The sequence below is a fragment of the Haemaphysalis longicornis genome, unplaced genomic scaffold, assembly GCF_048455015.1.
Source record: "Haemaphysalis longicornis isolate Haplotype H1 unplaced genomic scaffold, Haemaphysalis longicornis Haplotype H1 scaffold_1, whole genome shotgun sequence".
In the NCBI taxonomy this organism is placed as follows: Eukaryota; Metazoa; Arthropoda; class Arachnida; order Ixodida; family Ixodidae; genus Haemaphysalis; species Haemaphysalis longicornis.
The window spans coordinates 406,496,849-406,524,243 of NW_027526203.1; the positions used below are offsets into that span (position 1 = coordinate 406,496,849).

Consider the following 27,395-nt stretch of genomic DNA (forward strand, 5'->3'; position numbering starts at 1 on the left):
AGAAGAAAAAAAAATGCAATTTATGCTAGGTCCTGACGCAGTCATTCTCGTCAGCGTGAATTGATTATTGCGCTCCGAAAAAAAATTTCGCTCGACGTGTCGGTACAAAAAGCGCAAACTTCGCTGAATCCAGCGCAGGGGTTTTAGAACTAAAATTCGGCGCTTTCTGGATACTTATTGTTTCACCCATTGCGCTCATTCCTCGGAATTCGCCGCTTAGATACGTTTAAAAAGTTTTATAGATACGTGTGATGTGCCTCGAAGTAACAAAAAACACATAGATTATTTAATTTTGCTTCGCCTAGCACAAGAAATGCAAGGCTGCATAATCGTGGCGCGTGCGAGAAGTCAGCACTTTTCGTATTTAATCAGACACGCCAATATTGTATTCTTGCTTCTTCCTTCACTCGCTTCTGCCGGCGTTGTAAATAGTAATGGCAGGATTCACAAAACTTGCGGTACACGGGGAAAAACGTTGCAACAACACAGGAAGCACATGCTACAGCACTTACCGGACTGCACGCACACGTTTAGCGCAAAATCGGCGCAGCGTTTTCCAGGTATAAGTATTAACACTGCGATGCGGTGATATTAATAATTCAGTCGGCCAAGATATTTGATATTCCAGAACACACACGGGCGTGCAGGAGAATTTTTTTTAATGGAAGTGGTCGTCCTCGTTACTTTTATTGTTTAAAAGCACTGAAGCTGGTAGCACCATTATTAAAATTAAAGCCGTTCCACTCAATGTGAAAGCGGTCGGAAGTGCAGATCAGTGATTGGACTGTAGCGCCGTTATCCGCTCACTGCTACCACCTTGGTTTTCGAAGCCTCTGTGGGACCGCCGCTACGACGGTACACCATGTGGCTCAACTTGGGTCCAGCGAGCGAGCTACGACGACAAGGTGAGCCCCTAAAGTGCTCTGCACTTAAACCCAAATTAGTGACACAACAGCAACGTAGTCAAAACAACAAGTGGGAGGCGCTGAAGTGCTTAGCTTAAGTTTTTTTTTTTTTTAAACCTTGTGCCCGAAATTGGGAGTTGCTATCCCCACTCATCCAACTTTTGCTTTAGATAACAGATGAAGACAGCGGAATTAGAGGAATTCTTTGATTTATTGTTGGGGTTAACGCGCCGACGCAACGCAGGGCTCCGGATTAATTTTGACCACCTGGGGATCTTTAAACGTGCGCCGAAATCTCGTACACACGGATGTTTTTGCTTTTCGCCTCCATCAGAAAAACGGCCGTCGAGGCCGGGAATCGAACCAGCGACCTCGTTCTCAGCAGCGCAACGCCTTAGCCACTGAGCCACCGCGGCGGGTTCCTCCGCAATCGAGCGGTTTGTGTCTGGGTTGGTGTGTTGCACAGACAAGGAGATGCCTACGACTAGGCAGCGAAAGGGACACCCACGTGTGTGTCCACTAGTATAGAGGTCGAAGCCCTCGAGGTGTTAACTCACTATGGGACGGACGCGTGTCGCTCGCTTGGAGGAAGAAGAGCGGAAACTTAAGGCATCAGTCCGAACAAAAGCGTGAATGGGCGCGAAAACCACGGAAAGCCGTTGCCGCCTCAAGTTCCAGCTGGTCGTGTAGCTGCGAATACCTCTCGGATGAACAGCAACTGGCCCGCTTGGAAAGCCGACGTGGGCCAAATCACTCGTTCAGCTGAAAGGGCTTTCAGAGCGACATGTTCGACAGTATCGCACTTCTAAGCACCCGCTCATGACCGGTTGCCGGTTTATGCGTACACGGGTTGGGAGAGGAGGGCAGTAGGGTGGTTGAACGGGCACGCGCAGATATAGGTTTCATACCCTTACTGATGGCATGTCCGTTGTGTTGGCGTGAGGTTCAATGTGGCCGTCAAACAGCCCAATGCGACCGGTCCGGTGTCGTCTGTGGTAGAGTGGATTGGGTTGGCGCGTTACTCAGAGTAAGATGCCTACCACAAGGGAGGGAAAGAGATATATCTACGTTTGTCCGCTAGGATAAAGCTCAGGTCTTCCCAATTTCATTCAGGCAATTGGCTAGGAAGTATGCTAAGTCGTAAATTGCAAACAAACATGTTTTGTTTCGTTCACTACATGCAGGGTGTGCTGCTTTGCAGGTCACCCTACTTCACAGAGTGGAAGGGCACTATTTTTTTGTTTTGTGCTTCCATCAGGAAAACTGCCGCCAAGGCGTGGAGTCGAACCCACGTCCTTGCATTCTAACGGAACTGATGCCAGCACTAACAATGGATCACCGAACTAAATCAGGAGGCTCACACGCTCCTCACGAGGATCACGCTCGCGTGCGCACGGCTGGGCTTTCTGGTATCGGTCTACGGCGGATTAAAAAGCTTAAAACACATTTTTTTGACATGTCGGATCAGACATACAATACCGGAGGTGTGCTCGTGGCGGTAATTTTAAACGGAGGAACACTATATATATAGTTAGAGCTTTGCTGTATACCCTAGCCTTCGAGCTTCGATGATGCAAAATGGCCGATTGGCGCGGTACTCGCCACTCAGCCAGAACTACGGCTTGTCTGCAGTTTGGGCAAAAGAATTTCCACGAGCAATGAGCCTCTTTCACATGGCTTGCACACTACGTCATCACAACCCTTCCTTGTGACCCAATGCCAGCTTCTTCAGCGCTCCCAAAGATAAGAACATCAGGTAAGTGTGCAGCCTTTCACGGTGCTTGTGGGTCAAGAGCATGGCAGCAACCCTTACGTCAGTGCAGGCCATGTAGTACGTCTCCTCGTCTAGCAACGTGATACGTGAATGAAATTGTTTTGCTTACATCATGTCTTGTCTACGGACCCCGCCATAAAGAAGGAAGACGGAAAAGCTTCCTTTCACGACGTTTCAGCTAATCACGTTTCTTGCATTTTCGGTCCTTCGTTCCTTGCGCCAACACCAGGGGAACGAACCTCAATTTCCCTTTACTAGTGGCCGAAGGGCTATGCGTGCGTTTAAAGCACGTTACTGTTGCGCGCACTAGGTTCAGGAATCAAGAAACGGAATCACGCATCGGATAAAGGGATAGTAAATTGTTCAGCGGCCACTTAGACGAGGAAGGGCCTGAATAATGTGGGCGCTCGGCATTTCGTCAATATCCGCAAAGTTTTTTTTCTGGTACGTTGTATCCAACAGACGTTGCTAATCTACGTTGGTTTGTTTGTGGCGAAAGTTGAGGCATGATCATCATCAGCATCATTAACCCGCGTGTAATTTCACGAAAAACACGACGGGAGCCGTCAGACGACAGAAGAAAAGGAAGGCGATGCACGCCCACCGCATGCAACACGCCCACTGCCCACCGCCCACCGCGATGGAATTCGACGACTCACTTCCCGAGGTTGTGCTCAAGATACTTTCGTATCTACCAGACGATCTTCCCGAAGTGACCGCCTGGGTGTCGCAGCGATGGATGAAGCTGGCCTGCGGACGGCCCTTCTCCCTACCCCATAACGAGCATCCCCTCCGGGCACGGTGATAGCCCGCAGCAAGCGCAAGAGATCCTGGAACGCGCCACCGTGCTGCTTACCCTACAAATCACAGCAGAAGCTGCAGACTTCGACACCGGTGCTACGGCGTCAACGGGATTGCGGCATTCATCATCCTTAATCCGCGCGTAATTTCACGAAAAACACGACGGGCGCCGTCAGAAGACAGAGGAAAAAGAAGACGATGCACGCCCACTGCCGCGATGGAATTCGACGACTCATTTCCCGAGGTTGTCCTCAAGATACTTTCGTATCTACCAGACGATTTTCCCGAAGTGAACGCCCGGGTGTCGCAGCGATGGATGAAGCTGGCCTGCGGCCCTTCTCCGTACCCCATGAAGTGCATCCCCTCCGGGCACGGTGAGAGCCCGCAGCAAGTGCAAGCGATCCTAGACCGCGCCACCGTGCTGCTCACCCTACAGATCACTGCAGAAGCTACAGAGTTCGACACTGGGGTTACGGCGTCAACGGGATTGTGGCATTCGAAGCCCCTGGTGATTCCCGGCAGCGCAACCTCTCGTCGTGACATGCCGCGCATTGTAGAACACTGCAAATCCCTCACCGCCATCGTGCTCTACGGCCAGCACGGGCTCGCTACGACCGACGTCCACACACCTCTGAGACGCTGCCCTCTCTCAGGAGGTTCTAACGTCGGACGACGTGGAGATTGGCGATGACGTTCTGCAGTAGCTGTGTGTTGCAGCTGCCCTCCGCTTGAGATAAACTCGGAGCACGTTCCCCGCAACTAACGCTGGGACTATCTTGGGAGCCCCCAACACCTCCGTATTTTGGCAGTGAATGTAATCTCCACCGCCGATTTGTGGCACATGTCGGAGAGTTGCCAGCGCTTCGAAGCGCTCGAAATCGAGGTCGTTATAAAGGAAAACGAGATCAGCGTGGCACAAGCTCTCCACGGTTTCCAGCAACTCAGGTCGCTGTGCGTGATCCTCGAGTGCGGGCAACGGTGGCTGGAAGGGCAGCTCGGTACGCCACCCTTACTGCACTGCTTCAAGTTGCCCCGTCTTGTTCTGGAGGAAGAGCAATTCCATCAACTCATCTTGAGCTTCTGCGAGACACTGCACCACATCGAAATCGACGTCAGCATGATTCCGGACTCGTCTCTTTTTTCCGCTGTCATTTTGCACGAAGGTTAAATGCTTGCACCTGTACGGCTTGAAGGGCAATACCTTTTTTTTAATTATATGCCAGATCCCCAGCTTTACTGGTGCCTCCCTTTACATCGTAGCCGACCCGGACGATTCCGTCAATCAGCTGATGTCTTTGATGTCTATGGTGTCTTCTGTGGACACGCTGGACAAATCACCCCGAGGCAAGACACGGCTGGTAAGCAACGTGCTCTCTTCTTCGCCCGATGCGCGAGACGGCATAATGGTGGCGGCAACCCCATTCAAAGACTTCCCTGTTCTACTTACGTCCATGACCACGCAACCCACCAAGGATTTTAAGAGGCACTGTTTCAAGTGCGGTGAAGTTACCGCGCCAACCTCAAAGGTGGAGACCTCGTTTCGGACTATGAGCACGACTATAGAGTACCTGACTCTGGACTTGTACTGTGTGTGATCACTGACCAAGATAACTTATTGGAAGACCTGCGAGCCATACAGTTAGGAAAACTATCCATTGCGGCTGACACTCCGTGAAGAGAAAAAGTTCTGGTTTTGCTTGACTAAAGCTTTGTACTAGAATAGTTTAATGTTTAAATGAACGTGAACTACCCATAAATATTAAATACTTAAAAAAACACAGGCTCAGGCATCGCATTTAATTACCTCGGAAAAAAGTCGGTCTCTCTCATCGATAAAGAAATCGAAGACGTGCTGCCTACGCACTGGCCTCCGTCGCCGGCTTATATTACCATCCTGAAAAAAAAATGCTACATTTCTTTGTTAAATCTTTAGATTTTAGTGACCACGATCTCGATAAATGGAGGAGCGCATTCAGACATGCTGCAGTCGAATAGATCGTATCTCGAACTGCAGTCTGCTGACTTGGAGAACGCTGCAGCCCTTTGTACGACTTTTGCAGCCCTTTGCAGCCCTTTGTACGACTCAGGTGGCAATAAATTGCTTCCTTAACTTTAGCTCAGTCATTCTCAGCCATGGATGTGCAGGGAGCCCGTGTAGAGAGGTGGAAACGATGGGGAACCCATTGAAGCAGGGGGTCAGGGGGGGGGGGGGGGGTTAAAGTGACATGTAAATTAACACAACTGGAGCGCAGAACAGGTTAAGAAAAGTGTCACATCCCTTTTTTTTTTCGGCAGTTCATCAATACGCGGCAGAGTCGCACAAAAAGACTTGCATATCAGCTTCCGCATACAACCAGGTAAGGTTCTTTCTTTTCAAGTGTGCAAGCCCGGAAAAAAGCACACGCATACGTTGTAGGGAACTAACAGAATTGTTCCATGGGAAGGGGGAATATTGATGCAGCTGAACCAAAATTCCTCAAGGCTCAGTGGCTGACTTTGCCTTTATTATATTAGTAGTAGTGCGGGCGACAGCTGGTCGCTGTCGCCCGCATTGAAGGAGTTACAATTGTCGCGTCGCTCACGAAAGCCGCTCCACGTGGCTATCCCCTCAAAATTTGGAGTGGGGCTTGGGGCGGATGTTCGACTAAGGGCCCTAATCTCGACTGCATAAATTCACAGTGAATTCGCCATGCTTTTTGTGTAAGCAAAACGTAAGCTATCAGTGACGTGATGCACGTATGGCTATGACGACATGCAGTGTATTTTTCCGCTTAGATTAGAAAGATTACCACCAAGCTATCAAATATTGCGCATAAAAGATAAAAATACTTGGCAGGTACTATAAAAATTAGGACGGCCGCTTAGGTTGGCAAGGGAAACACATTTCTTCAGGTTAAAATTGGCGTTAACACCATAAGGCGATCAAGTAACGTTGATTCAAAACCGAGCGAAAGGTGGGTGTTGAGCTATAGAACATCACACAATCTTTTTTTTACCGTATCTATTCATGTCTTTGAATCGTTTTTAGTAGGGGTGTGCGAATATTCGAAAATTTCCAATATTACTCGAATAGGAAATGTTATATTCGTATTCACTTCAAGAACTATGTATTCGAAAGGGTTCGAATAACCGGATATTATAGAATAGTTGGATTGATTAGTTTAATTGACCATTACTTTAGTTTTCCGCATATTAATTTTCAGGCCCATGTTTCTACTCTGTCCAGTGCGGTAAGCATGCTTTGCAATTCTTCCCTCGAGTTACTTAACAAGGTAACGTCATCAGCAAATCTGAGGTAACTGAGGTATTCTCCATTAACCCTTACTCCCATCTGTTTCCAATCCAACGTTCTGAATACTTCTTGTAAACAAGCTGTGAACAACATCGGAGAGATCGTGTCTCCTTATCTGACGCCCTTTCTTATAGGTATTTTACAACTCTCCTTATGGAGGATGAAGGTACCACTGTAAATATCCACTAGTATTGTTACACAATTCTCGTCTACACCCTGGTTCCGGAATACATGAATGACTGCTGAGGTTTCGACCGAGTCAAATGCTTCCTCATAGTCTATGAAGGCTATATATAGGTGTTCAGTATACTCCGCGCACTTCTCTATCACCTGACTGATCATGTGAATATGGTCCATCTTTGAATATACGAAACCTTGCTTGTTTTTTAGATTGACTGAAATCTAAGGTGGCAGAAATTCTGTTAGCGATTACCTTGGTAAGTACCTTGTAGACGACTGAGAGTAAACTGATCGGCCTGTAATTTTTCAAGACCTTCATGTCACCTTTCTTATGGAGGCTCACTAAGAGGGTTTAACTTAAATTGAGGACGACTCAGCGCACAATGGAACGGAAGATGATAGGTGTAACATTAAGGGACAAGAAGAGAGCGGAGTTCGTCAGGGAACAAGCGCGTGTTAAGGACATATTAGTAGAAATTAAGAAGAAGAAATAGACGTGGGCAGGGCTTGTAATGCGAAGGCAAGATAACCGTTGGTCATTAAGGGTAACAGAGTGGATCCCTAGAGAAGGCAAGCGTGGCAGGGGGCGGCAGAAAGTTAGATGGGCAGATGAGATCAAGAAGCTTTCGGGGATAAATTGGTCGCAGTTTGCACACGACCGGGATAGTCGGAGATTAATGGGAGGGGCATTTGGTAGTGGTGGTGGTGGTGGTGGTGATGGTGGTGGTGATGATGATGATGACGATGATGAGTTTAAATATTCGATATTCGATTCGATCATTCGAAGCTAGATATTCGTATTCCATTCGTATACGACAAATTTGGTATTCGCACACCTTTAGTTTTTAGTAATATAGCTGAACTGCCTGCTTAAATAAAAGCTTTGTTGCGTTATCACCTTCCCGCCCGTCACCGCCGCCATGCTATTGTCTGCTGCAATGTTAAAAGTTTATGGCATGATCACAGAAAAAAAAAAAAAAAAAAAAAAAACATCCGTGACCATCGCTTAGGACCACAAAAGACGCAGTAAGGACAGCAAAACGCTACGCTTGATAACGGCAGAGCGTTCCGATGCCGCCGAGTCACTTATTCGTCAAGCTCGAACTCAAATAGCCATTAATGAATAAAACAGTCGGTTTTCTTTGTAATTTTTCTCTTGAGTTCGTTCATGCGACCCATCAGCTTACTAGGAGGAATTTGGACAAATGTCACGTGTTGCGTTCTCTTTGTACTAAACAGGCTTGTACTGCCCTCCTATGTTGCTGTTACGCCGAACAAAAAAAAAATTATTTCCAAGCATAAAAACAAAATACGGCACGTTTTTTATATGCTCCGTGATCGCTGCCTTGGAAACAGTCAAAACTATTATTTCTTTCGGTAGAAAACAGCCTTAAACCGCGCGTCATGCGAAACTGCGCATGCTGCAAATTCACGGGGATTTCACGGCGGCGAAGGTCGGTAAATTTTTTGTCCCATTTCGCGGCGACCGGAGCCGCCATTTGCAAGCTATCACCAGAGTCCGTCAATGCTTTTCAACATCACGTCACTATTACGCAGCGTGAAGTTGCCAATGTGTGACGTAAGCGTTCCCACCAACTATTTAAATTATGTCACGTCTTCTCAGCCAATCTCAGCGAGGGCGTGCCATATGTTGCTGAATAGCAAAGCCAGGCTTACGTTGTCATGTCCGCTGCATTTCGTCTGGTTTTTCATTGCCGGCCAAGAATTATACGCTTTCAGCAGAGAGAAATGAGGCAAACTTTAAAACTGGGGCTAGTAAACTTCATAAAACGTCAAAATGACGACAGCACACACAACCGCTTTGTCAAACGGAAGCACGTGACTGAAACAAAGTCAATCAGAAAAGACTTTTTGGCTGATTCACAGTTCACGGTGAATTTAGTGCAAAGGAGGGAACAGCGCACATTTCGACGAAGGCAGCCAGAAACACACGACAGCGCTTGTGGTGTGTGTTTCTGTCCGTCCTTCGTCGAAATGTGTGCTGTTCCCTCCTTTGTATCTCGCCAACAACTACCAACATGCTACCCTTTTGAATTTAGTGCGTCGAGAACAGGGCTTTAAATCTGGAATATGGCACAACGACAACTGAAGTGTGGAAAGGAGGACAATGATACTACGGCGGAGACGAAAGAAAGCATACGCGTTTTCAGCAGGTGCCGCGCCTGCAGGGTGAAGTTCGTTATACACCGACATGCTACCACCGACAAGGCGTATACGCCTTGTCGGTGGTAGCATGCTCGGCTTGCGCAGTCGCCAGCTATGCTCGCAAATATCGCAATCACACCATAGCCCCTCTCCACCTGAAGATAAACTTTCAATAATTAACGTGCCGAAGCCACATCTAGGCCGCGCACTAGTGGAGGGCCTTTCGACAAACTGGGTATCTTTAACGTGCGCTGAAATCGCGACACGCCGGCGTTTTTAGATGCAATGCATCTCTTCTCGGCCTGTCCAGCGTTGACCGGCGTAGTCCGCACTCCTCATTACGCATGGGCAAACTCTCCTCCGTTCTTCTCTCCGACAGCTGTGCGTTATGCATGCGCTCTCTCCGGCTCATTATCATAACAACAGCTGGCGCGCTTCGCCTACGTTCGCATGTGCTCCGGCGCGCTTGTGCGCGCATGTGTTTGAAAACGCCAATGTCGTGAGCCGTTTGCGTCGCTTGCGTTCATGCTTGAAACGTTTAATTTTGCATTTCTCATCCCTTTTGCGTGTACTATTAGATGGCATTATTTTTCCGTTGTCGAAAATTTGAGTGCAGTTGGCCTTTAACGTGCGCCGAAATCTCGCACACACGGGCGTTTTTGCTTTTCGCCTCCATCAGAAAAGCGGCCGCCGCGGCCGGGAATCGAACCCGCGGCCAGCCACCGCGGCGGGTCTTCCCACTCCCTGAAAAAGCTGTTATTCAGGAACGGCTGAGTAGTACAATCAATGGTGTTGACAGGGCGGGCAAAAAAGCACGGGGGCGTTGATTCTTGACCGCATCACGGGATGAACAAGCCGCGTGGGTTCCTCGAATTCCTCGGCGCGTCGCCATGTAGCGCACTCACTTGTATTTGATCTCTCGTCGGGGCTCAGCAACCACCACGAGAACGGTGACGAGCAGGACGGTCACGGCGGAAAAGCCCATCCCGGGCGGCTGCGGACGGAAGCCTGCTGGCTGCTCTACTGTAGATGGCTGGTGCCTGAGAAAAGGGGATGCGAACACACAAATGGTCAGGTTTCTACACTCATCTCGCGATTAGTAAACGTCAACTGAACACTAATCTACTAACGGTGATCGTAAAATGACCATAACAACCACCAGTACGCCTGTGCACTTCTTACGAGTTGTGGATACGAAAACATTACTGTCCGATTAAGGGCCGCTGAGTGCTCCTTCCAGTTCTGCGAGTAATCGCGGCTGTTGCGCCGCTGTGCTCGGTCAGCGCGGCGCGTGCTTGATTATGCGCCCAACATCGCACTCACAGCCATAGCTGCAAACCTCCGCTTTCCACGCGGATCTGGATTGCCTCAGCGCGGTCCTTAACTTGTGCTTTTACTCGATTCGAAACTCTTACTTTGCACTGGGGTCACGGCAGCTGCCACGTTGGTGCATGCGTGCGTGATGGAAAGCTGTGAACTTATACGCCGCGCTCTTATAAAATTTTGATCCCCAGCGACTGCGTTCTTTCAGGCAGGAAAAGCAATCGGAAATGTGTGGTCGTTCAGAAGACCGGTCTGTTAGCTCACCCTGCGGAAAATGCTTCTCGTATACCTTGTTTTTACGCCTTAGGATAAAAGGTACGTTTGATTTTAATTCTTTATTACGTAGATTAACTGCGCTGACTCTTCTCCTGCTTTTATTTGTCTTTGGGTTTTCAAAAGGCGTACCAGTCACACAGGCATATGCAGCTTACAACTCCAGTAAAGCAGTCAGCGAAGCGTCGTAAGCCAATATGAGTATTGCATATGTTGAGTTATTTTGACTTCATGGACTTTAATAGGCTTAACACAGTTTACAAACTAAGAAAATAAAGCCAAATTCATCCGGGCACAAACCTTGTAGAGACTCAATTTTTTTTCACTGCGCGATAGGTCGGCCCGGCGCTGTGGTCGGCGAACCGCGCACTCAAGCCAATCCGAAAGAATTCGCGTCGTAGGAAACGTCAGAGGGAATCGGCAGAGGATGCAGAAAGGAGAACAGCACCTTCTAATTGATTTTTCTACGGAATAAGTTTCCGTAAACCCGCCCAGAGTAGTGGAAAAAGGGACTCCGTAATTAGATCTGCACAAGTAACCTCACAATCTTTACAAATTCCTTCAGTGTCCCTTTAATTGTGGTTTAGCGTAGACGACGACATGGTTGATGCTGCTTCTTTTAGCATTCAGCCGGTGAATTCCCCTCTTCCGCAGGTCTACAGCTGCCTAGAATGAACGTAACATTCGTTGCTCCAAGAAACGTCACTGAATACTCGTTGTAAGTACGTCGGTGGGACTCGACGCTGCATATTACCGCGTCTGGGCCGTCAATTTTCTCTTTGAAAATAAGGGAAGGCGGTTAAACATTGGATCCTTAACGAATAGTGCTATCAGCTGCACCAGGCTTCAGCTGTTTGCGGCCGTAGGTGTGCAGCTGTAAGTGTATTCGCAGCCGTAAGCATGCACAAAGCCAATTTTTGTTTCGACCATCTGAATATCAAATTTCTGGATATCGAACTTTATCGAAAATGTGTGAAGATCAGGTGTGATTATTATGAAAACTAACTCTGGGTTTGTTTTTTTCTGTTGAGTACGCAGCATGTCTTTGAAGTCGTTTACAACCCAGAACAACTTATAATATGAAGCTGAGCAATCATATTGAAGCGGAATTGGTAGGAATTGCTTCGATTCGTCACGTAGTTCCGGCGTTCCTGTTGCTGGAACTCTGACGTGCAAAGAAACTAACCCGCTATGGTGGCTAACAGGACCCGACCTCGTGACCTTCCCCGACTTGCTTTGTCTGCCTCACTCCCATGCCAGCTGCCCTTAGCCAATCAGGTCTCGCTAGAAGTCGGTACTCTGAAACGGAAAAAAAACTCAGAATTGCTCCTTTGCGAACTTTATTGGGAATGTCCAGATGCAGCGGCGCGTTTTTACACTACATAACAACAGTGCACTAGGTCATACCATCGTCATGACCAAAGAAAAGGGAAAGACACACAGGGGTTCGCTGCGTTGCCAGAACTTCGGGTGCCATCCTGATTTTAAAGAAACAAAAGGGCCTTTTACACATAGAGACAGGACGACGTGTAGGTGGAGGAGGAGTTTCATCAGTGGAGCTGTGGAAATATGCATACAAGCCATAGATTACGCTGTGCGAAAAAGAAATTGAATTTTAAGAAAAAATTGAGATTTCCCTCTTTGCTTACATTAGTTGCTTGTTGTCGCTGGTTTTCAGAATGTGCCCGCAAAAAATATATATATTAGCCTTGTCTTGCCCACTTATGAACGGTCCTCTTACATGCGATCTCGGTCTGTCTTGGTGTATATACAATGTGTTATCCAAAAAAAAAAAACTTAGTGGCGAGTAAGCGCTTGTTCTGTCGCTGCTGTCATCGTCCCTCATCTTTTTTCGCGCTCTGGTGCTCAACAATCTAAGTTGGTTTGTTTGTAGCGAAAGTTGCGACATCATCATCAGCAGCATCATTACCCGCGTGTAATTTCACGAAAAACACGACGGGCGCCTTCAGAAAACAGAGGAAAAAGAAGACGGAGCATGCCCACCGCATGCAGCACGCCCACTGCCCACCGCCCACCGCGATGGAATTCGGCGACTTCCCGAAATTGTCCTCAAGATACCTTCGTATCTACCTCCGGAATTTCAGGAGGTGATCGCCCGGGTGTCGCAGCGATGGATGAAGCTGGCCTTCGGCCCTTCTCCGTACCCCATGAAGTGCATCCCCTCCAGGCACGGTGACAGCCCGCAGCAAGCGCAAGAGATCCTGGTGCCCACCGCATGCAGCACGCCCACTGCCCACCGCCCACCGCCATGGAATTGGACGACTTACTTCCCGAAATTGTCCTCAAGATACTTTCGTATCTACCTCTGGATTTCAGGAAGTGATCGCCCGGGTGTCGCAGCGATGGATGAAGCTGGCCTGCGGCCCTCGTACCCCATGAAGTGCATCCCCTCTGGGCACGGTGACAGCCCCGCTGCAAGCCCAAGAGATCCTGGTGCCCACCGCATGCAGCACGCCCACTGCCGCATCCCCTCTGGGCACGGTGACAGCCCGCTGCAAGCCCAGGAGATCCTGGTGCCCACCGCATGCAGCACGCCCACTGCCCACCACCCACCACGATGGAATTCGGCGACTTACTTCCCGAAATTGTCCTCAAGATACCTTCGTATCTACCTCCGGATTTTCAGGATGTGATCGCCCGGTGTCGCAACGATGGATGAAGCTGGCCTTCGGCCCTTCGTACCCCATGAAGTGCATCCCCTCCGGGCACGGTGAGAGCCCGCAGCAAGCGCAAGAGATCCTGGAACGCGCCACCGTGCTGCTCACCCTACAAATCACCGCAGAAGCTGCAGAGTTCGACACTGGGGTTACGGCGGCAATGGAATTGCGGCATTCTAAGCACGTGGCGATTCCCGGCAGCGCGACATCTCGTCGTGACATGCCGCGCATTGTAGAACACTGCAAGTCCCTCACCGCCATCATGCTCTACGGCCAGCATGCGCTCGCTGCGACGACGACCACACCTCCGAGACGATGCCCTTTCTCAGGAGGTTCGTAACATCGGACGACGTAGAGATTGGCGATGACGTTCTGCAGCAGCTATGCGTCGCAGCTGCCCTCCGCTTGAAATACTGAAGATAAACTCGGAGCACATTTTCTGTAACGAAAGCTGGGACTATCTCGGGAGCACCCAACACCTCCGTATTTTAGCAGTGAATGTAATCTCCACCGCCGATTTGTGGCACGTGTCGGAGAGCTGCCCGCACCTCGAAGCGCTCGAAATCGAGGTCCTTGTAAACGTAAAAGAGATCAGCGTGGAAAAAGCTCTCCACGGTTTCCTGCAACTCAGGTCGCTGTGCGTGATCCTCGAGTGCGGGCAACGGAGGCTGGAAGGGCAGCTCGGTACGCCACCCTTACTGCGCTGCTTCAAGTTGCCCCGTCTTGTTCTGGAAGAAGAGCAATTCCATCAACTCATCTTGAGCTTCTGCGAGACACTGCACCACATCGAAATCGACGTCAGCATGATTCCGGACGAGCCTCTTTTCCCGATGTCATTTTGCACGAAGGTTAAACGCTCGCACCTGTACGGCTTGACGGGCACCATTGATTTTTTGGATTCTGTGCCAGCTCCCAAGCATTACTGTTGCCTCCCTTTACATGGTGGCCGACCCGGACGATTCCGTCTATCAGCAGATGTCTATGGTGTCTGCTGTTGACATGCTGGACAAATCACCCCGAGGCAAGACACGGCTGGTAAGCAACGTGCTCTCTTCTTCGCCCGAAGCGCGAGACGGCATAATGCTGGCGGCCACCCCATTCAAAGACTACCCTGTTCTACTTACGTCCATGACCACGCAGCCCACCATGGGTTTTAAGAGGCACTGTTTCAAGTGCGGTGAAGTTACCGCGCCAACCTCAAAGGTGCAGACCTCGTTTCGGACTATGAGCACGACTACAGAGTACCTGACTCTGGACTTGGACTGTGTGTAATCACTGACCAAGATAATTTATTGGAAGACCTGCGAGCCATGCAGTTAGGAAAACTATCCATTGCGGCTGACACTCCGGGAAGACAAAAAGTTCTGGTTTTTTTTTTTACTAAAGCTTTGTACTAGGACCGTTGGAATTGCGTAATGTGTAAATGAAAGTGAACTACCCATAAATATTAAATACTTTAAAAGAACACAGGCTCAGGCATCACATTTAATTGCCTCGGAAAAAAGTCGGTCTCTCTCATCGATAAAGAAATCGAAGACGTGCTGCCTACGCACTGGCCTCCGTCGCCGGGTTATATTAACATCCTGAAAAAAATGCCACATTTCTTTGTTAAATCTTTAGATTTTAGTGACCACTATCTCGATAAATGCAAGAGCGCATTCATACATGCTGCAGTCGAATAGCACGTTTATGGAACTGCACTCTGCTGACTTGGCGAACGCTGCAGCTTGTTAAAGCGGCGCCCAGATCGCCCTTTGTACGACTTTTGGAAAGTGGAAATTGAACACAGTTCCGCAAAAGCATCGACCAAAGATACTTATTTGCTCTGCTCCAGCATTTGTTCTACTCCTCAGCTGCGCGATAAATTGCATCCTTAGCTTTAGCTCAGTCATTCTCAGCCGTGGATGTGCGGGGAGCCCTTGTAGAGTGGTGGAAGCGATGGGGAACCTATAGGGGGTGGGGGGTTAAGGAGGACATGTAGATTTACACAACTAGAGCGCGAAACAGGTCAGTTTAGTTAAGAAAAGTGTTACATCCCTTCAATTTAGGCAGTTCATCAATACGCGGCAGAGTAGCACAAACAGAGTTGCATATCAGCTTCCGCATACAAGTTAAAGGGGTCCTGAAATACCTTCCGCCGATGCATGGATGTACATGTAACCAAATAAAGCAATGTATTAGCGATCTCCTCCCGCAAGAATTTTGTTAAAGCGATGAGTATTAGCTGAGAAATCGTAAATCAAAAACCACGCATTATCGTCGCGCCGCGTTTCCTCGTCCTCTCGCTGTTGACGGCGCGAGAGCCTTCCTTTTTTATTTTGTTTTTATTGCCTGCTTTGACATTTGTACAGCACATCACACATCATGTCATGTAATAATCTGTCAACCCTACTTGGCTGACTACTTGGCTTTAAAACTTTCTAAGACACACTAAATCGTCAAGCACAGGCAACCACTCAGGGGGATCATCCTCAGCACGAAACACTTCCCGTATATACTGTACGCTTTCAATGAAATTTTCCCTGACAGGCCGGGCATTTATATCCGCATTCCTCACCGCCATTCTCGTCTTCCATATACTATGAAGGCTGAGGAGCATGATCAAATCGTACGGCACACCGCCCTCATTTTTTACAGGTAAGAACCGAATGGCGCTCCTCATACTGCCGTCTGCTACGGGCGAGCTTTGTTGACACCATGAATCCCGCACTCCGCTCAAGGCTGGAAAAGCGAACGAAAAATCTGGCCGCATTTGTGCGGCGGCCTGGCCTTTCCCTTTCGCGGTGTACGTGGCTGCAGTTGCTATCGGCGGTACGTGACTTTTTATCTGCGGCGAATTCACAGCCGCTCGGGGAGGATCGTGCGCTCGGTCCCTTTCATGCACCGCGCACTGTTTATCCAAAAAGCGCCGTATCAGATGTGGCCCCGCTGGTGCCGGGTCTTATTTTGCGGCGGTGGTAATTCCTGCCGGCGGCATGTGAAAAATACATTTTAAACCGATACAGAACCCGTGAACAAAACGCTTTAATCATGTGACCAGTTCAGCTTGGGGCGACGCGTGGTGGAGAGCGGCAACGTTGGCAAAACATGCTCCGGCGCGGCTCTGAGCTTTCTAGCGCTGGAGCGAGCGCCATTTCTTTGACGATCTCAAACACCGGTTGCCTTGGCAACAAGGCACAAACCGCTCCAGCAGTCAGTTACGGTTGCGTGATCCCGGTTCAGCTCGGAGCCCCACCTCGTTACATATGGGCACTGCAGGCGTACCACTCACTCCCATTGGGAAGTGCGAGATGCGTTTGGCATTACAGGAGGCGATGGTGTGTGTGTTGTGGCATAGCCTCCTTTATAACGGCTATATAGGAGGCTATGGTTGTGGACGCCTTTGTTTCGCGATGAAATGCGACGTTGTGCTTCTGCGGGTGGATAGTGCTTCCCATAGTCTGGATTATCTTTCTCGAGCGACGTACGACTCAACCTCGCATTGGGTATGTGCAGTGTGCGTGGCTAAAAGCAATCTCTGCTTGTGCGTCAGAGTCAAGTGACTTGCTGTTCGTCCCCGCAAACCGCGCGTGAGGTGAGTGCCGAATTTACGACGGGCAGGACGAGGCAACCCATCGTCTGTCAATTGCGGTTCAGACTTGCAACGCATGTTGTGACGTTGTGTTCGTTCGAAACGCATCTCTGGATTCTTTTGAAGATGAATAAAATGTATGCGTCAAACCCGGGCATTCAGGGCGTTCTCTGCGATTGAACGAAAGAAGTGCCACGGGGCTTCAACGCTTTCTTTATGGAACGTACTCAGGTAATAGAATATCCATGTCGTGTTATGGCCGTGCAGTAGCGGTCCCAGAAAATGGTTTTAGGGGGGGGGCGAATTTTTTTTTTTTTTTTTTTTTTGGGGGGGGGGGTCTTTTTTTGCGCAAATTCTGCGGAGGAAGTGATAAACATGCATCCATGTGCGCGTATGCGGTGTAACCCACTTGCGCACAAATCACTTGGCGACACAGTGCTTTCTAGCGCCCGCTAGGCGGTGCAACGGCTGGCTCGAGCCCGCATTTCCGATAATCGCAACATGTTTACGGCCGCGCACAAGCGGGATTTAACCTCGCGCAAGTGGAATGCCTTAAAAAAACAAAAAAAAAATACGAAGCTGATGACCTGTTTGGGGGGGGGGGGGCGATCGCCCCCTTCGCCCCCCCCCCCCCTTGGGACCGCCACTGTGGCCGTGTTACATTCAATACGAACGGTTAAGCGTTTGTTTACACTTGTTTCGTTTGTCGTAAATGTCCAAGCACTCCGGCACTCCGCTGACAGATCAACCGGCGAGCCTACGCTGAGCAGACGACTCATCTCTTTGCCGGAAGTGCGTGAAAAAGCCGCCCAATAGCAGGATGTCTAGCTCATGACGAACATCTGGGAATCGATTATGTAGACATGTGAAGATGGCGGCGTCCAAAAACACGAAGGGAAGGGTGAGAAAAAGCGACAAACTTTGCAACAAAAGTGTGAGCTTTCCGCTGCTCGTAAAAGAGTAAAACTTGGCACAGATGACGTTGACGACCCAATCTAACGATTGCGCTACTTCATTTAGTGTGCTCAAAACGCCTTTCAGGGCCCCTTTAAGGTACTTTCTTTTCAAGCATGCAACCCCCGGAAAAAGCACACGCATTCGTTGTAGGAAACTGTGACAGAGTTACTTCATGGGAAGGGGGAATATTTATGCAGCTGAACCAAAATGCCTCAAGGCTCAGTGGCTGACTTTTCCTTTATACAGTATATTAGTAGTGTGGACGACAGCGAACAGCTGTCGCCCGCACTACTTGTTTACTGTGAACTGAGTTACGGTTGTCGCGTCGCTCCCGAAAGCCGCTCCACGTGGCTATCCCCTCAAAATCCTCAAAATTTGGAGTGGGGCTTGGGGCGGAATTCTGAGTTTTGCCCGTATCAAGCCGCGACGTATTCCCGGCGTTCCGGTTGCGGGGTCTCTGACGTACACAGAAACCAACACCCCCATATGGTGGTTACAAGGTCCCGACTTGATTGATTGGTCTGCGCCCCTTCCCTGACGTCTGCGTTCAGTTAACCAGGTTTAGTTCGAAGTGGCCACTTTGAAACAGACTAAACTCACAATTCCGCCCCTTGGTGACGTTATTGGGCATGGCTAGCTATAGCGATGCGTTTTTATACCGCGGGAAAATAGTGCACGAGGGCCCCACAATTGTCACATCCAATTGCTAAATAACGATAAATAACCTAACTACTATCAGTGAACTTGCAGCAGTGGAGTGCCCCCCCCCCTCCCCCGTATCTGGCCTCATTAATCCAAACCTGAAGAGACCGAAGGGCTCAAATAGGGATACTTTTCGTCTCTTTGCCAGTCGCTAAAGCAGTATTTCATTTATAAAGCAGCTGCCAGGAATGTCGCGTGGGTGACGGTGTAAAAGTCGTTGCGAAGGTCCACCGCGAACGTGATGTGCCGTTGCCACTGATTCGTCTTCCACACAAGCCGCCCCATCAGATACAAGCAGTCATGCGTCCACAGGTTCTGCCTGATCTGGTTAGGCTTGCGCGCCGCGTCACGCTCAAAAGGAGATCGCCTTTCCGGACCCCTCGCGCGCGATGCCGCGAAGGATCTCTACCAAGAGCTCAATGCTACGTACGCCTACCTAGGCCGTAACGGCTCTCCCGTTCGAAGGCGTTGGAAGTACTGACTTGGCCGCTTATTAGACCTGCTCAGCCCTGACCAGGAGGAAATAAAGCCGAAACCCTACGGCGGGTATGCAGTATTCCTATACAGAGTTCCTCTATATAGCTGCCGCAGGGAGCTGTAGGTATATAGAGGAACTCTAAGTACTCCTAAAGACAAAAAACTCCCGCGTATTATTACGTAAGCACGCCAAAAAACTGTGACCCGTTATTTTCTTGTTGGTTACATGTCACGCCGGTCAGTACAAAATGAAGCAGATTATTTCGAATTACTTTTGGGCAATGGTTCTAATGTAGCAAGCGAAAATGTCAAATGCGCCTTAACGCTGTTGTCTGGCCCTAAACGAACAGTTTTACTCCGACCAAGAATAGGTGAGAGAGAGAGAGAGAGAGAGAGAGAGAGAGAGAGAGAGAGAGAGAGAGAGAGAGAGAGAGAGAGAGAGAGAGAGAGAGAGAGAGAGAGAGAGAGATTGTCTCGGGGATTAGGAAGGGGTGGTTGATCCATAGGGCCTCCGCCGCGGCGGAGGCCCTATGAGTGTTTGTAGGTGTGTGTGTAGATGTATGTGTTTGTAGGTGTGTGTTTGTAGAATCCGCCACAAGTGAGCTTCAGCGGGACTGAGGAAGAGGTGGGGGTGGGGGGGGGAAGAAAAAGGTGGAAATTTATAGTGCATCGCGCGCCGTAACGCGAATTCGAAAGCTCTCCGCGCCTTCTCCCCTTCCACTCCATTGAGGCGATGTGATGTCAGTGCCCTCATCGCTTGCTTGCGCCTCTGTTCTTCGGTAGCCGGGGCGTTCCGGCTCTATATTAAAGAGTTAGCAGTCCGTCTGTTCCGTCGTGTACGTAGTTATCGTGTTGACCGCCGGACCCGTCTGGGCACTTGTGCATTCGTCGCGGTAGGGGGAATAGTTCCGCGGGCCGGCCTTCGCCATGTCCGCGCATTCATCACAGTGGGGTGCACCTCCTCGCCCTCCCGCGCGCGCAGGCGCAGACGGGTCCCGGTAAACACGGTAACTACGTAAAGGACGGAACAGACGGACTGCTAAAACTCTCTATTAGAGAGTTTTAGCAGAAAGAGTACACAACGGAACAGACGGACTGCGGACATAGCGAAGGCCAGCCCGCAGAACTAATCCCCCTACTGCGACAATGCACAAGTGCCCAGACGGGTCCCGGTCAACACTGTAACTACGTACACGACGGAACTGACGGACTGCTCAAACTCTCTTATTTCTGCAAGCATTGCCGTTACGGGGTACGCAAAGCATTGAGAAGTAGCCAGTCAAAGGACACGGGTTCGATCTTGGCCTCAGGGACCGCTTTTCAGACGTAGGCGAAAAGCGAACCGCCCGTGTATCGAGATTTCGTTGCTCGTTCAGGATCCCCAGGTGGTCAAAATTAATTCGGAGCCCTCCACTACGGCGCCTCACAGCCCAGTAGAAACTCCCAGAATTTTTAAGCAGACGAATAGTGCTCCCAGTCTGCAGAAACGGCGGTCTTTTGCCTCATACAGGAAGATATAATGTGATAGCATGTTGCCTAAATTAAGTTCTAGGGTGCAGGTGATAACGTGCGCGTTAAACAGAAATAGGGACGGCTTTAAGAATTAAAATCAGCAAATTAAAGGCACTCTGAAACACTGGCTTCCTCTTGTTCCCCGTGTCTATTGCAAGCACTCGCGCTTTTTGCTGACGTTAAATGCGCCATTTAGCGCTAACCTGCTTTATGAGCGGCGCATAGGCCGTTTCGTTTCAGCCAATTGCAGTGATAAGAGCGTTAGATAACCTCTATGAAGATCAACGGAATAAATCCAAAGCAGAATAAGTGTGAGAGCCATTTGAATGGTATTGCTTTCCGACGGCCTTGCTTTAGCTCTCATTAAAGTTTTCTCTTTCGCTCCGTCCTTTCCAGGCGCGAAGGAAAGGGAAACGCTTATAGCCTATACTTTTTTATCCGCCCCTGTTGAGGGTCCCTTTAGAAACGTGCTCTGCGGTGAGATGATAAATGCAAGGGCAGGGAGACCGCATGCTGCAGTTGCCAACTCTCTAAGGCACTACGTACGTGCAACTGTTGTCGTGTTCCATAAAATACGGAACGCTTCGGAGCGCAGCTGCCCGAGAACCATGCCGCCGCTCCGGTGGGTGCCGAGAGGGAGAGCGTCGTATAAAAGCGTGCAGGGCCGCGTAACGTGCCGAGAGCTGTATAGGAGCGGCGGGACCTGTAACGAGGTGCTGTCAGCGCTTAGCACGCTTGCAACAGACTGGCCATCACGGAACGCGAGCTCGTTTTACGAGTGCCACGGGCATTCTTCGCGGCTCACAGGGGCCGCCTGCGCGCCGTTCGTCTTGGTTGGGCCGAGTGAGTCGCCGGGGCGGCCGCCGCGTGTGTCGTTTCTGCCGAACCGGAACAAAGGCACGGGCTCCGCAGAACAAAAGCTCGCCGGGCAGGCATCCGGATGCGGCGCGTACTTGGGCGACGGGGCCCGTCTTGTGGCGGCGGAGCCGTTAGCTCGACGGCGCATCCCCTGATTTACGGCGGGGCCATCGGTGACGGCAGCGCCACGAGGGGCTGCCGAAAAAACGCGCACAATGCGAGAGGCCGGCCGACCGGAAGGAGCAGAGGTCGCGGCACGGGAATGCACCTCCTCGCTGAGGCCCCGCCGCCGCGGGTTCCCAGAACGGGCGGCTTGAGGCCCACGCGCTGTGCTCGCGCCGGTGGTGGTCCGCTTCGTAAATTCTCCCAGCTGGAGTCCGCCACCGGCGGCACTCCTCCCGCTACGCCGCGCTGACCGCGGGTGCATCTTGCGGCTCAAGCAAGGCGCCTCGTCTCCGCCCGTAGAGTCCATTCAGCCATTCTGCTGTCCTCCTGCCCGGCAGAGCCACGTGCTGCGGTCCGCTTGGCATCGAAGCATAGAGCGGCTACCGGTGGCGAAGGACACTGCTGTCGAGCACGAAGTCGCCGCCGTGGCGGTTGAGGTTACTGATGACGTACGTGAAACGAGGAAACGCCGGCGCGCGTCACATCGACATAATACGCTAGAGCAGCGGAGCTGGAGCCTTTTGTAGTCAGCCCTGAAGCCTCCCAACGACGAGCTGTAGATCGGGAGAAACATTTTGTCCCGATAATTGTCGCAATTCCGTTAATGAATTGCGGTAACTCATTCATGCTCTCCATTCCTGCGTTATTTTGAATTAACAGAAATGGAACATCGCACCCAAGCCTGTAGCGGGTAGGACAGAGAGTGGTTCGCATTTCGAAAAGCTCCCAAGTCTACGCCGCAACCGTTTTCGGAACCACGGCAATGTAGATTACGCTTGTCGTGGGAAAGCTATCTCGTGGGAAAGGTGTTCAGTGGCGTGTCGCTCGATTCGTTCTGGCTCTCTTCGCATTTTCCTCTCCCGGCAGCATGAATCCTACCCGCACAGAAAAACCAACCATGGGTATTATTCGCCACAATGCATGTGAATGATCAGTCTGTGGGCCAAATGGTGCAGTATTTGGCGAATAATGAGGCAGGCCGGGCATACGATTGAGCTAAAAAATGGCATTTGCGATGAGAGGTCACGCATTGCTCAATGGCACCGTGCAGACCACATTCTTCGAGACAAATTGCATGCACGGGCTTCGACATTGGCCGACTTTATCCCTTTGATCGCAACGAGCGGCTTTCAGGTGAGTTGTGGTGAAGCAGACCCACAGATATTATTTAAGGGTGTGGTTCAGTGGCGTACGCAGGATTTTGCCTCGGGGAACGGGGGAGTACATAAAAAACGGAGAAAATAATAACAAACAGAAATTACCAAATAATAATTATAATAGCAAACAAAAGTTAATAAATTATAACACAAACAACAAAAACAAACAAACCCAAAAACAAAAAAATGGCTCGTGGAGATTTTCAAAGCTAGCTTTGAAAATCTCCCTGCGTCCCAAACATTTCGGAGCCCCCCCCCCCCCCCCCTCCCCCCCCTCCCCCCCCCCCCCCCCTCCCTGCGTACGCCAGTGGTGTGGTTGTGGTGCGGTAGGTTAACGGTCCAATGGAGGGGTGTTAGCTACCTGGAGGGGGATGCTGCTTACAAAATTCGTATCTGACAATTTGCTTTCACCGAATCACGTGTTTACCCGAAGTGCCCACTCCACGTCGTGCCAACAACTTTTGCGGCTGAATGAGCCAGCACCCGAAAAGGCGCCTTCCACCCACCTCTCATGACAACCACAAAGCACGAGCAAAGGCGGCGTCGCTACCGCGCTAGTGCAAAACCACAGGCCCTTCGGAGGGCTGTAGGCGAAACCACACCGCCGCAAGCATTCCTATGCCTGAAGGGCGAACAAGCACGGTGCGAAGGTACTGCTGTGAAGCTGCTGCAGCCAAAGCAATGTGTTACGCACGCACAACCAAAGACCGATGAGCTGCGATGAACCATTTATGTTAAATTGTAAAGTAGCGGTTAGAAGCATGCTGTAAATTTGCCTACCTCGATCGAACAGACAAAACCTGACTCTATATATCGAGCTTGATCATATAACAGACTGTTTTGGAACTAACCGGCTACGTATGTTGTTGAAAGTACCTCAACTTGTGTTTCTAAACACTCTCCATAATTTGTAATCCGACGATTCAAAGCCTTATTTTGTCGTTTGAACATTAGACCGTTTGATTTATCTCAGTCATTAATTACGCACAATTAAAAACACTGTCAGCTGCGAATAGCGGCTGCAACCATCAGCCTCGTGCATGAAAGATGAGCCATCCTGTCCGCGCTTTTCCATCATACGTCATTACTACAAAAAAAAAAAAAAACAGCGGTTTCTGACAGCAACCTTCCGTGTTCTCCGTAGTTCGCGCTTACTCAGGTAGAGTGCAGGGCATGGTTTTAATTAAGGAAAATGGACAATCTGAGCTTTTCGCAAAGACAAGAAGATGGGTGTGGCGAGCTTTAGGGATAGGTAAGAGGGGAATTCGAGGGTGTACCCAGAGCTGAAAATTGGTAGGGGAGGACTGGAAACAATTGGCGAAGAAAAGGGAGCATCCCCACATTCTCAGGTGTGGTACCGATATTTCCCAGACTAGTATTCAGACAGATGAAAGTGGTGTGCAGACAAAGCTGCCATACAACATATCATATGGGCATGCCCACAGAAACCTCATCCACGCAATGGATTATTAAACATCAGCACTCAAGAGGAAGTGGAGGCCGCCTTGCTCAGCTCTCACCCGACTCACAGCAACTACTCGTCCGACTGGCGGAAGATGCCGCTAGAGCCCATCTCTCTCTCTCTCTCTCTCTCTCTCTCTCTCTCTCTCTCTCTCTCTCTCTCTCTCTCTCTCTCTCTCTCTCTGGTGGTAACGACCATGCACGAAGGCCTTCCAACCGCGCCGTTTTTGTTTCAACAAGCGCGTAACCAAACAACACAGAAAGCCCCGAGTCGAGGAACAAGCACGTTCCTCGACGCCTGCTGCCGTACTATCATCGACCTCGTGGCGCGCGGAGATTTCTGCGGCCGCTGGCTGTAATTAAGACAATTACAGGACGTCGCGACTATCCCGTTCGACTGGAAGCCACAACGCTGCGCGCCTGTCAGCGACGGAAATCGTCGCCGACGGCGGCCTTGATTCTTTCTGCAAACCCAATTTAAAAAAGCGCTCGCCGCAGAATCCCGCCGAAAGCGGCGGAAAAGCGAAACCCCGGACTCGCGTGCGTGACTGCACGCGCGCGCTCCGCGGGGTATCAAACTTTTCCTCCGGCGCCTAATAACAGGGTTATGATGCTCACTCCTGCGCTCGCCGCGGAAGATCGACGCGCGCGATTGCTCTTTCAAGGGGAAGCTATAGGGAGGGAAGGGAGTCATCGCCGCTGCTTTTTGTTCTCGCGTGCGGGCGCCGGCGGGCCACTTGCGAGGCCCAACCCTCGGGCACGGGTTCGCGCCCGCTCCAGAATGAGAGCAAAATGACCGGGCAGAGGACGCGCGAACACGACGCGGCAGTACGACTGGGGTAGGGGCGAGTAAACGAAATTCCCGGCTGCCCGACCCTTGGGCGAATGTATTACGCGCGGGGCGCAAGTTATCTGCTTTGCGCGCTTTTTATATCGCTTCGCTGATGACCCCCCAAAATTCATCGGCTCTCATCGACTGGGCCGCTCTTTTTGTGTGTGCACGTGTGTGTGTGTGTGTCTTGCTTTCTTCTGGCATTCCCCTCCCTCTTGGTAGAACGAAATGATGGTGCAATCCTCGCACTTCCACGTCTGCCCTTCATCATTTTCTTGCTTTTTCCACATCCAGGAGAAGATCTGCAATATTTATACAGCTCCTCATAAATATGTGCCCTGTCAATTTATAGTCTTCAAAACTCTCAATGCGCATTTCACTTATAAAGACAAAAAGAAGAGAAGTTTACTGCGGCTTTCAACGCGCGTTAATAAAATTGTGCCCCACATTTTTTTTCGTTCTTTTCGTCGCTTTTTTTTTCATCGATCGACAAAAAACATGCGCAAAACGGCCACAGTTACTCCACGGAATGTTTTCGCCCCGCCTTCTCCTTTTTTTCCCCTCATCCATGCAAGCCTCTTTGCAGGATATATGATGTTTTATTCATAAACATTCACGCTTCTAGACGCGTGAAACTATGTGAAAGCTCCAGGATCTACGACGTGGCGCTATTGCTTCGTCTGGTTTTTTTTTTTTTAGGCGCAACCAAATGAAAGGTTGCGGGCGGAGGCAGGTATATTTAACGTAGATTGATTGCACTCGTCCGAGGCAAAAAAAAAAAAAAAAAAAGAATACGCGCAGCCGCGGCAAGCTCATTTCCGATTTTTTTTTTCTGCCAACGTGCCCGAACTTCCTTCCTTATGGCCCCTTCTTCTCCTGCTTCTTTCTTTCCTCGGCTTATTTCTAGAGGAAAAACGATTGTAATTACACATCCCATCTATAAAATAACCGCGCTATGCCATTCTTTGCGAGCCACGAAAAAAAAGGAAGGGTCACGGGTGCGTGCGTGCGTGTGAGCGCGCACGTGTTAGAGCGAGAGAGAGAGGACGCGGCGACGACAGATGAGTGAGAGAGGAGAAAGCCTGAAAGGATAGCCTGAAACCGCGGTTCCTAACGTTCGCAGGCGCCGCGCGGCAGAGAGCAGGGTGAATATGCCGGGAGCCGGGCCGCCGGATCGGCCGCCGGATAGAGACCAAATGACACCGGACTAATCAGCTCGTAATTAATGCATACTAGGGCGCAGCAAGGCGCTCAATAGGCTCCTCGAACGCGGCTAATTGAAACCGATCCCCAGGGTAATCAGTACGAAAGGACCAACATCATCCCCCTCCATCTCGATCCCCCCTCACTTACCCCCGCTTTTACTTGACACGAAGCTGGGGGCTTGCGGCATCCGACGGGACCCCACCTACACGACCGCTAGGTATTACTGCGCTGCCAGGTTGCCCGTATTCATCAGGTGGCTTACCTGAACAGAAAAAAAGTAATATAAAAAATGTTTTTTTTTTTCTCTCAGCACCACTACGGCACCGGTAACTGGCGACAGTAAATTAACGAGACGTTGCGCTAATTAGGAAACTGATTGCGTGTACCTCGTTATTTCGGCGCTTTATTCGCGAGTTTCGGTGCACATGTTATAATTGAACATTTTTTCTGTCCCTTGAATGTCCCGGTTCCTGATTTTGGGGTGACAATGGTTGCCAGCGAGTGCAGTGAAAATCACGTTGCGCGTTCGGTGGCAATATATATTAGTTCGTTCGCTTCACAAGGTCATGTCACGGCGAGCGTGGTTCCGCGAACCTGAGCGCGCCGGTGCAGCTGCTAACATTGCAGCAACAATGCATGCCAAGTCGTGCGGCCACGGTAACATGCTCGAGTGAAGTTAGAACACCCTAATGCGGCACTGTGCGAAGGGCTATTTAACAGAAACCACTACAAATAGAGGGCCTTACGCTCGACTTCGTAAATTTACCGTCAATCCGTCATCTAGTTTCACGTAAGCGGTCGGCGACGTGCACGTGCAGCTATGTGGAAGCGCAGTGCAATTTGTGGTTTAGCTCACACGAATTAGCTCCAATCTTTCTAATATTGCACACAAAAAGTGTAAAAACAGCCGCGTATTGTAAATGTCAGAGTTAACAATAACAAAAGAAACACATTTTCGTCGTTGAAATTTGCGCTCAGGCCCTCATTTTTTGCTTTGCCTAAGGAGGGGAGGGGGGAGAGGTCTTTTGCACCTTATCTCACTCCCTGCTTTACGCGCATGCGCCGAGCACCTAGCAAGAGAGCAGTCTGTCTTGATTTTGATTTT

General features: G+C 50.1%; 1 protein-coding gene across 4 annotated transcripts in view; it reads right to left on the reverse strand.

The window, feature by feature from the left end:
• LOC144155461 (uncharacterized) overlaps window positions 1-27,395 on the reverse strand; it is a 112,907-nt gene that overhangs the window by 14,374 nt on the left and 71,138 nt on the right. For 3 of the 4 annotated variants that reach the window (XM_077686916.1, XM_077686913.1, XM_077686914.1), the window contains exon 2: window positions 10,024-10,158. In XM_077686916.1, coding sequence (XP_077543042.1) covers window positions 10,024-10,103 — 80 coding nt within the window. In that variant the 5' untranslated portion in view covers window positions 10,104-10,158. Of the gene's footprint in view, window positions 1-10,023; window positions 10,159-26,437; window positions 26,553-27,395 lie in introns of all 4 variants that reach the window. The other variant, XM_077686915.1, reaches the window with a different exon arrangement.